The following is an 11,710-nucleotide window of genomic DNA, read 5'->3' on the forward strand; positions in this document are numbered from 1 at the left end:
TTTTTAAATGATCATTCTTCATCAGATTCAGTCACATTTCCAAGATTTTTAAGAGTAAAAAAACAAAACAAAACCCTGCAAAATTCACAGCTATTAGTTGGAACAAAACAAGACCCTAGAATAATGGAGGAGGGCTAGATAGGTGTTTGAACAAATAAAGAAACTGGAGCCATGGAGAGCACTGCAGAAGATTTCTTTCTTTATCGGCTTCAGATGAGAGCAGAGTAGGAGGCAGCAGGAGAGGAAAATGTGACTCACAGGGGAGAGTCAGTGAAGTGTTTCTTGAGGCAATCGGCTTAGAACAGTAGAAGGAGGTGAGTCGGGTTCAACTATCTATTTAGTTACATCTCGCATTTTGTTGTGAAAGTGTTACTACAGGCGATTTATTGTATTTCACTTAAGCTGCTAATTTGGTTGAGCCAAGTAGAGCAGGTATTCAGCAATCTACCAACCCATCAAATGATTGGGTCCAGTTTTGGAGGGAACAGGCAACAGGATAAAAACAAGATTGTTCTGTTTTCAAATCTGCGTTGTTTAGTTTGATTCAATCAGACTATAGTTTGTTTTCCCCATTTGTGCAATTTGTTTTAGGCAGATCAGACTCGTGTGCAGACCTGGAGTAGTTCATTCGTTCTGACAACAATCTGACACGACTACAGAGCCTACTCTACAATTTTGAGCTAAACGGCTCTCGTAGCCAGGTTCCCTTTACATACTAGAGTGCGGATGAACGAGATCAGCAGTTTACCAACTCTTCCACTGAGTTAACAAACTATAGGTTTTAAGACGCCTTTAGGGAGCTTTCTCACAAGAAAAAAAAAATCTGGTGTGTTTTCCTTCTTGGTTCAGTGTGTTTAGTTGTATATGAATGCTATGAATCGAACTCTGGTGTGGATTAAGCGACTGGACCAAGGTCGTCTGAAAAGGAAGGTCTCTGTCCTTTTCCAAGTGGTGTGTTAATAGAGATTTTACATTCAATGACCTGTAAGTCAAAACATTTCCCACAAGAATATACAAGACTAATAAAAAAAAAAACAATACAGAGGTTGAGTGTGTACAAGACTTAATTTGCTTTTGTGGATGACCTGAGATGAATATATTCATGTCTCAATGTAGTGTCAGTTTATTGTGCATTTGACGACACTTGTCAGTGCTCTGTTATGACATGAAGATTATTTTGTCAAACTTGTGTTTGTAGACTGACAAACCATGTCATTTTCAGGCAATTTTATGTATTTAACTGACAATTAATGGACACTTCAAAATATACTGTATATTGATATGTATTCTATGATGCCAGTGCTCTCATCAATAATCATTAATTGCTTACAGACAAGATGAGATAAGTATGTGTGTTTTAAAACTACAAAACTGAACACTTAACATATGCAACAAGACTTTTCTCTTGTTTCTTCTAGACCTACTGTATAATTTCACAAAAATCTGTTTCACAGGGTTGGAAGAACATGTCAGTTATTCTCTTGGTGATAATAAAACCAGAAGTAAACTTTGTGTTGAGAACAAAAAAAAAAAAAACACATGTAAATAGATGACATAAATATAGAAACAAGATTATCATCATAAGACTTGCCCTTCTCACTTGGTGGCTAAGGTGAGAAATGAAATAGGGGATGCACATAGCACATGACAAATTTGCAAACGGAAAATCAATTATCACATCTGTAATAAACAGTGTGATTGTGCACCAGTGACTTTGTTGGTTCAAAGTGGGAAAACTCGGTCTCTGAGCAATCACAAAACATGGTTGGTGACTAAGCAGAAATCCAGCTCACGTGTGTCCATCTCATCCTCTGCCTTTGAAAAGTCAGTGCGGTCTTGCTTATGTTTTCAAAAGTGCCAGCGAGAAACAAAAGAAAAGCAAACAAAGACAAAGGACAGACAAATAAACAGCAAACGAAAATCCCTCCAGGAAGCCAAATCGTCAAGTGGGATGTGCCGATGCAGGGCAGGAGGGCTCAAGCTGTAGCACTTCCAGAGATTAATAGAGGTTATCCGGACGTGTGTTTTAGGTTTCAGGGTGTGGTAGACCTGAATTGGATGTTAGGTGAGGAGGGGGGGCACAGTAGGCCCTTAGCCATCCATCACGGCCTGGTATTTGACTCACCAAACGCCTGTAGTTGAGCTGCCTCTTCCATTATTCATGGCTATAGGAGGCCTGGACAAAGCAGAGCTTTTTATTTTAGCCGGGTTAATAATTCATGCCCTCTCACACAGCCACGGGAAAGCAGAAACAGAGCCAGAGACAAGCAGGGGTCCGGGTGGTTAGTAGGACCCGTCAGAATCTCGACTCTTTTTTTGATTTGGGAGTCAGTGGGGGTCGCTCCATACTCATGGCCTCGCTGCCTCCCACAGAGAGCCAGCAAGGGATGGACCTGTGCATGCTAGTACCCAAGCTTCCTGGACAGTTAACATCATTCTGGGGAATGAACGACAGGGCTCTGCTGAGGATCGAGCTCAGCATCACAAGTGTGGTGTCGGCGCAGTGAGGTAAAGTTCTGAGAAAAGTGACACACGTCTTTTTAATAACTTGAAAAATTAAGTCAAAAAAATCTAACCCATCCTGCATTGTTTCCAAATCAGGATAATAAATATGGAGAGATTTTGGTTGATTTGAGATATATTTTGTATTCCTTTTAGATATAGTATCGCCTACCAGAGCTACGTTACGTGTCTTTAGGTGAATTCCAATTGAAGTCACACGTCTTAACTTGCAAATTTCAAGTTAGTTAGGTCTGTGAAAGCTAACTTGTGAAATGACAGTAATCTGGACATTCTGATAAATAACAAAGACCAAGTGAAGAAGGGATGTAAAAATTCAAATTGAAGCGTATACTTAAAACTGATATTGGCTTATTTCGGTGAGCATTTTTACCAGAAGTGGCTAAAACACATTGTCGTGTATGACCCCGTCCACAGCAGCACATCGCTCAGCTTCTGTGCCGGTCTGCTTCTCTAAACTGGGAGCAAGCCGATCTGAATCTACTACAACTAATACACTACTACTATGTATACTACTATGTGTAACTACGTCACACAACCCCACATCAAATAATCTGAACTACCACTTTAATGTTATCTCTCTTTTTCTTTATTTTACTTAACCTTTATTTTACCAGGTAAGACATGGCAAAACATGGCCTGGCAAAAATGGATACTTAATATAGGTGTAAACAAAGTCCTCAGCTGCAGCACACGCCTCACACAGTACTATAAATCCTTTCTTCTTTGATGTCCAGCGGTGGCATTGTTGATAAAAAATGATGGTGTCGTTTCACCTCATGATGAAGTCACATCAATAAATCAGACGTCTTAACACCCTGCAGGCCCCTTCTTGGACAACTCCAGTTGTTCCCTCTTTCTCTGCATGTCCGGGAGCAGCTAGTTTTATAGTCCTGCTGGTAATGTCAGGAATTATAACCCCAGCAGCAGCTCCTGCTTTTCACTTCCTATCAATCAGAAGGCAGAAGGCAAAAGAACCAGAGAGCCTTTCTGCTTGACAGGTGCTATGACGTTTGTGTTGAAGGTTGGTAATGGATAGCTGTCTGAGCTAGATTTGTTTTTAAGACATAATGAAAATGAAAATGTCCTCCACGACATATGTATGAAGGATGGTAGTCTAGCCATAAAATACTTTATGCTCATGAGCTGCTTGAGATTTAGTTATTGGACTGCACTATTCTCCCAATTTGGTGTGGTTATTACAAAACCCAACAGACCAAACCTGTTTCCTATAAATTCTGTTTTTTATATAGTTTGCAACAGTAAATATGTTGTCAAGGTAACATAATTGTGACTGAATTATATGTACTATTAAGATTATGACCAAACGCTGTAAATTTTTCGTTTTGGTTTTCTGCCAAAATATCCAATCCTGCAGTATACACTTGCAGTGACTATAGCATTACTAAACTTGTCATTATGTCCATGTTATGTTATGTTTGGACACTCACAGCACTTGGTTAAGGTTAGGGAGAGATCATGATCTGCTTTAATATAGAAAAGGTGACTTGACTTGGCTTTTGTTGCCTAACCCTGTCCATAGACGGGATGTATGTTGTGCTTCACTGCTGCTTGTTATATACAGTATTTATATAGGAATCTATTTTTTCAGCGACTCATATGTACATAATACAGTAGTTCAGTGTTTATGTTTGAATATCTTGCAGTATGACTTTCTATCTTATTCTGTGTGTAAATACCATGACAAGCAATAAAAAGAACAAAGTCATTCCTTATATGTGAACACATACTTGGCCAATAAAGCTGATTCTGATTCTACAAGACAGGGTTGAATAGTGGCAATAATGACCCAGCCAATCAGTAAGAATCGCTAATGCAGTGATCCTTCACCGGCTTCCCACCCACAGACGCTGCCAAATGTTTAGGTTCACTGTTTATTTTCGACCTTGGAAACAGCTGTTGACGAAACATTCTCAATCTCACCTCATGGTCCATTAAGTAGCTGATTTGGAGGTTTCCACCAGTAGATTGATTTTGCTCAATTACCGTGTAACAGTTCAAAACAACTCTTAAGACTTTTCATCCATGTTGACTTAAAATCTGAAGCACATTCCTGACCTTGGAAACAGCTTTTGACGAAACAGTCTCACCTTAAATTCCATTTAGTAGATAAACAACTGTCGCTGAAGTAGTGTCATATACTAAATTAGAAGGTGCAGCAAGGTCACACATATTTACACATGCCTAACCCCAACCCTAAGCACAATACTGAGGTAAATAATAAAATAGTAGATTTAAGGTAGCTGATTACATTTAAAGGAACCAAGTAAGAGCACATTCACTTACAGGTATTTGTGAAAACTGACTTCCCTAGTTGCTATTAAGTTGCTATAAGAAGTTAGCAAGATTGCCATGTACAGGATAAGAAGGTAAAAATAATTAATACTTCAAGTTGGATAAAATCACATATCAAGAATGGTGTAAAAACAAAGTGAAATTGAACCAAGTTGTCGTGTCAGTTTAATTTCCTGTGCCCTATATTGAAGAAAACAGAAAAATAGGAAATGAGACATTAAGTCAATGGTTAGCCTGGAAAGAGGAGCTAAATTATTCTGTTCATGACTTTTTTTTTTAATAGCCCATTAAGACATTAGTGGAGTAGTACCTACCATACTTCAATGAATGTCCAAAACAATCAGGATTCAGAGGTGTTTTTTTTTTTTTTTTTACTGTTTTATAATAATGAGTATGCAATACACACATATATGACCATGTGCTCACACATATGCTTCAGTAGCTCTCCATCAAAGGTAGGCTCTTAGTTTGTTTGTCGATGGGGCTTTGAACCTACAGCTGACCTGTCAAGTGTGGTCTTTCATCCCGCATCAAACCTCCAGGAGCTGCTTCCTGTTCTCCTTATTCCCCTTTGTGATTTTTCCCTTCTGACTACCCTCACAGGGACACCCACAACGCCGCAGTATACTAACTGCTTTGATGAAGATTAATTTTTGGAGTTGTCTGGTCCGTGCCTCCGAATGTACGTACGACCGCCCGTCCTATTCTCATGTATCTGATGGAATTTCTGACCATAATATCTCAGGAGCTCCTCATGGGAATCCCTGTATATTTGGCAAGAATGTCCACTTGCACTCAAGGTGGAACTGATCAGATTTTGGTGGTCAAAGGTCAAAGGTCAAGGTCACTGTGACCTCACAAAACACTATTTAGGTGTTAAATCTTAAATCTGATACCTCAAGACCGCTTCGATGTTATTTCTTCAGATTTGGTACAAACATTCACTTGGACGCAAAGATGAACTGGTTAGAATTTATCGGGCAAAGGTCAAAGTTCAAGGTCACTGTGACTTCATGTTTTTGTGAATGCAATATAATGCCTAAAGGGAATTTCATTACATCTAGCACACATCTTCATTTGGACTCAAGGGTGAACTGAGTGGAATTGGGCGGTTAGAGGTCAAAGGTCACCGTGACCTCACAAAACGCATTGTTGGCTGTATCTCAAGAATTCATACACTAATTATGATACAGTTTAACAGTCGTACTATTCCGCAAAAAAACATTATTCAATGTTGTAACTGAGGAAGGGGAGATTGTGATCTTATTTCCTGTGACTTCACTGGCTGTCGGAGGCATACAGCCGCTATAGATGGATAGATAGATAGATAGATTCTTTATTTATACTGCAAGGCAGTAATTGTAGTTTGTTTTATTTTATTTTTTTATTTTTCACTTGTGTCTAAACTCTTTCATCCCTTCCGTATGTCTCTTATCAGGGGAAATTCCTTTGCAAAGCTGCTCCTGCAATTGTGTTCCTTGCTATCTGTTCTTATTACTAATTATCATTATAACAATAATCAGCATGACTATGCTTGTAACTGCATTCATGGGCTGAATATTGTGCCACAGCAGTAGATCTGAAATGTTGCTGTCACTAGAAATATGCTGGAGGCCATCATGAAAACCATTTTCCTCTGATGATGTTGTGACCAAACAACATGGCTTAAATTAATTCACAAATGTATGTCCACAGCCTGCTGCTGCAACAGTAGCAAGACCAAATCATTTTTTTATGCTTTATAACACCCATGATTACTGAGGATTGTCACATAGAAGTGTAAATTAAATTGTGGCTCCCCAAACAGCGTCAAGTGTCTTCAGCTGCTGCTCCAAGCAGCACAAAAATCACACTTCCACAAGATATTAGAATTGTATTGCTTGGTCGACTGGTTGTGTGCAGTAAACCCCTCGTTGGCTCGACTGGTGAGACCACGACAACTGCTAACTGAATGACAGTAATTTGCAAACAGTCTGTTTCTGCGTGTGTCGGTTTTATAGTTCTTCAACATAAGAGGGAAAGCCAAAAAGTTACTTGTGTTCTACTTTTAAAGGGCAAACCAACAAGGAACAACATTCACCTGGCTGAGTATTTTTAGAGTTATGCTTAAAGTGAGAGCTGTACAAACTGCATTTTCCAATCCCTCAGATTAATATTCATGAAAATGTCTGAGAATACTTATGCCAGCAGTATGCCATCATGAATAATAATATTCCCACTGTTTGCATGGAAATCACTGAGCATGATATACATTGCTTTATGTCTGACTCCAAGCTGCTCACTGTCTTCCTACTTCTGCTGTCGAACACAACAGATGTTTGAATTATAAACATGCCAGATGGAAATATACACATTGAACTTGTCACACTTTTGACAGATAGGCCATTAGATGTGCAGCTCCAAAACAATTAATGAAAAAGCCACAAATTGAGGTAGAGCTGAAATAGTCAATTAATCAATCAGTCGTAGACGAAAACAAGAGTAAGAGTCTATGGCCATGCTAGTCCCTCTGTGAGGTTGTATTAGGGCACAACAGTGATTTGAGCTGACTGCTAACATCAGCATGCTATCATATGCATTAGGACAATGCTAACTTGCTGATTTAGCCAATGCTGTTTGCAATGTTCATCACCTTAATTTAGCTAATTCAAGAATTAGTACTTAACAAGAATGCCCTCCTGTGCAAAACAAGCGCATGCAGTACATCTGGGCAATCAGCTCATTACGACCCACAGTTACTTTTTATTGTTAGACGACTTTGTTGGTCATAGCGATTATGAGGTGGTCAGGTGACATAGTATAACACAAAGCCCATGACAAAACACGGGACTTTCCTGTGTGAAACAGATCATCAGCGTTGTTTCTTTTGACCGTGTTCGCTCTACAACCTTAACCATGTGTTTATTATTGTAACCATCATGACAAAGGTCCTCTGACATTAAGGTACTTTCAGACAGGGGTTCTCAAAGTGGGGTACTGGGGTACCCCCAGGAACCCTCCTAAGGACCCCTGGTTCAGCAAAAAAGGGAATAAATTATTTTCACTACAATTCCATCCAAAAGTAACACAATGACAGAATGTATGACTCTTTTGGTTTCAAACACTTTCTTTGATAATTATCAGATGGGAGTCCGTGGTCTAATTTGTGTCAGTTTAGGACTCTTTGATCTGAGGAAGTATGAGAACAACTGCTTTATTTTAACCCAAATTCATGATTCTTTTCTTAAACCTAATTTTTTCTTTCCTTGTCTTTCTAGGTCACACGATAGTCGTCTGTTGTCCAGGATAACCTTGTTTGGAACCAGACGTTATTTCTTTGACCAACACCATAGGACATTTGGATATCGTGTGTTTTGTGGATTGGTGGAAACCAGGGACCAACAAGGACAATAATCACGGACATTCCACTGAACGAATGAAGGAAAAGGACCAGCGAGCGTCATATAAGACTACATATCCAAAAAGATTCCTGACTTTAGATCCAGCATCAACAGTAGCTGTCTCTGAACTCTACTGCTCACCAAATCTCTCTTTGTATTATAGTTTTATTCCCATGGACTAGAAGACTCTACCATGAAAGTAATTATTGACTTCAAGACTGCGGGTTACACAAGAAAAAAAAAAAAAACCACCCTTAAAACAAAACCATGTGATGTGAAACTTTTGTGTTATTTTCTTGCCACAGAGAACCCCAGGACTCTTGATGCATATCTGTGTTGAAGATCTAGTGAGATCATTTTCATTCCTTTTAGCCTTATGGAGCAGATATCTCTTCTGTTTCATTTTTGTTGATTTGAAACTATCAAGTGTTTGGCTTTCTTAAGTTTGTTAGGACGTCAAGTCTTCTTTTCAAAGACAAAAGACGATACCACAACAATAAAACCCAGAAAAAAATGTAATGATGTTTGACTACAAGTCACCAAGGGTCAACACAGCTGAGTTCTGCCAAAATGTTTTAATGATATCTGTCGTTTTCAAAGCCTGGTGACAACAACTGATTACAAATGTCAGTATTATCTCAATAAATCTAACTCAATGGATATCACTATATGGAAAACATTGGGTTTTTTACAATCAGTGTTAATGCTCTTTGTATATCATGCCACAAAGCTGTTAAGGCAGGAGATGTTGGGACTTTTCAAATTAGCAGGTCAAACTCAAGAAGAAGCAGGAGGAGAGAAGCTCACGACTAATTAAGGTTGTATTCATGATGGAAGTGAAATGCAAAAATCAGCAAATGCAAAAATAGGCCATGTTCAAAAATACAAAAAGGAAAATCTCATTGCACTGTTTCTTAAAATGAACACACTTCACAAAAAGCCATCTGAAATCTGGTCCAGGGAGAGACTGATAATTAGCTCCGACTCTAAAACAACCCTAATCCTGTTTGATTCATGTCCAAACCTAGATGTTGTTATCCAAGCCTCCGGTTATTGTGGTAGATTAGATTTATATTACCCATCACCAAAAAAATAATACTGTTTTTATTTATTTTTTTGTTGTCGTTGTTTGTTTGTTTTTTGTTTTTCAAAATAATTTCCTATAAGCTTCAACCAGATAAAAATCCCAGAAGCACTGGGAGTGCATGTCACCGCAAGCTTAAAGAAAATAAACCTGAGGGATTCAGGCTTGGTGGCGTTGAGTAGGGAAGTAGGAGAAAATGGACAAAGACAGAAAACCAAAGCTCAACAGAGAGGGATTATTTAGCCCCAGTGACCATGTCAGCCTTCTCAGTCTGAAGGGTCCAAGGGCAAATAAAACATCCATCTATTTTTGACACATATATTCTGTGGTTACTATTATTACTGATATCATGCAGCTACATCCCCCCTCTCTGTCGAAGCCAAGCAGGTTAGAGGAAGGCGTTTGTGAGGAGGCTGAGAACTGTGGGAGATGTATTTATATTTCAGTGGCATGTGACATTTACACCTTGGGGACAGGACACACAGTACATACTATGGAGGTTCCTCCTCTGATGTGGTAATAAGTCACATTTCTGAAATGTAAATTTTCACTATAGGTGTCATATTTATGACTCTTAAGACGAACATTAGCAGACCCTCTGTGCAAGAACAACAGCTTAAAGAAATTCATGTAACCGTGTTCAGTGTGGTTTTGACAAATAGGAAGTGAAACTAAACTTGCATTAATCCAAACACTGAGGCAGAGAAAGCTTTAGTCAATTGTGAGGGTGTCTAGACTCCAAACAAGCCACCACTTTATGGGGAATTTCATATTTTGTAAGTCAATTTCTGTCTGTAATTGAAACAGTGCATTCACCGCAGAATGCTCCTTATACTAAACATAATTAATTAAGCAAAAATGTAGAAGGCTTGCTCCCGAAGATCAGACCCGAGGGACCGGCGCTGAAGGGGAGGAGTGAGGAGGGCTGCTATGGTTAGCGATCCAGGTTGCCTCTTGTTTGGTTAGAAATCATTAAATTACAGTAATGACTAATTTCTCATTCCTGCATGCAATTCGCCGGAGACCACCATGGATTTAATAAAGAGCTGGGGATGAATTACAAACAGGGAACGGCTGAGGAAAGGCTACGTGATTATACAGAGTAATTCAAAAGTGCATTAATAAAACAATACAGAAACATTGCTAAATCATTTGAGATAAAGGCTATTTGCATAATTCATTAAGATTAATCAGACCAGGCAATCCACCACAGTGCTCCGAGGAACAGAGAGAGTAGACATGAATCCAATCCCCTGGAAAAGCCCTTTCTATCTACAAACAATGATACAAATCTACCCTTGGATCAGAGAATTAACCTCTGTGCACTTTACAGCCCCTGCAGTGTTGAAACACAATCCCTCAGTCATTCACCTTTATGTGGGCTAATATTCTATTAATAATGAAAGATCTTTTCATACCATAGCTCCTCTGGGTTTTGTTGCTCTGCCATAAAAGACCTTCACAAAAGTTGAATGGAAATGTATTCTGTGTGTTTGGAAACCGCATTGAGGATCTGAGGGCTGGCTGTTTGACTGTTCTGCGTACTGGCATTGACTTTGGTGTTTCATTATCTGCAGTAAAGTGAGTCGAGCAGGATACACATGGGATGAGTTCGACAGTGGTCACGGATCACATAGCTACTGTAGATAAGTCACCCATAACCACTGAGATCCTCACTCCAGCCATGTCCTCTGTCACTGTAAGCTCAGGTTTGACTGATAATGATGTTTAACGTAGTGGTTGAATATTTTTGGGAAATATATTTATTTGGTGTCTTGTTGAATTAGATAAGAAAATCACTTAATGGTGGAAAATACAAATAATTTTGTTGATTTGAATCATTTTGTTCAGTTCAGATTTATTCAGATTTATGATCACTGACTATATAGTTTGTTTACTTTTTTATAAGCTAAGTAGTTCCATGACCCTGAAGCCAGGAACTATTAGCTTAGCTTAGCGCAAAAAGTAAAAAAAGGAGAAAACAGCTAGCCTAGTTCTCTCTATCTGAAACAAATCTGCCCACTAGCACCTCTAAAGCTGAGTAATTAGCACATTATATCTTGTTTGTTTAGCCTGAACTAAACCCAGAGCAGAAAGACTCTGGGAAGTGACTGCTCCCAGCCAAGATGTACTCTAGTATATTAGCTCTGCTAAGCTAACCGAATGCTAGAGGTAGCTTCATATTAACTGTGCTGACATGTGACTAGTATCAATCTTCTCATCTAACTCCCTGCAAGGAATGTAATAAATGTATTCCCAAAAAAATCGAACGATTCCTTTAAAACCAGTAACAACAAGTGGCAAATATACTTTAAATGTTACCAGTCAGATTATTCAGAATTTACCCTCAATTTTGTTCCTATCAGGAAGGAAAAAAAAACTCTGACTGCATTTAAATCATCCTGCACAT

At 38.9% G+C, this 11,710-nt stretch overlaps 1 protein-coding gene across 1 annotated transcript in view; it reads left to right on the forward strand.

The window, feature by feature from the left end:
• The window catches only part of tafa3a (TAFA chemokine like family member 3a), a 93,821-nt gene extending 84,940 nt beyond the window's left edge, over positions 1 to 8,881 (forward strand). The window contains exon 5 of the mRNA XM_023416112.2: positions 8,094 to 8,881. Coding sequence (XP_023271880.1) covers positions 8,094 to 8,105 — 12 coding nt within the window. The 3' untranslated portion in view covers positions 8,106 to 8,881. The remainder of the gene's footprint in view (positions 1 to 8,093) is intronic.
• Positions 8,882 to 11,710: the final 2,829 nt, after the last annotated feature.

The sequence above is a fragment of the Seriola lalandi genome, unplaced genomic scaffold (assembly GCF_002814215.2).
Source record: "Seriola lalandi dorsalis isolate HSWRI2012SDOR001 ecotype SW California unplaced genomic scaffold, Sedor1 jcf7180002054561, whole genome shotgun sequence".
In the NCBI taxonomy this organism is placed as follows: domain Eukaryota; kingdom Metazoa; phylum Chordata; class Actinopteri; order Carangiformes; family Carangidae; genus Seriola; species Seriola lalandi.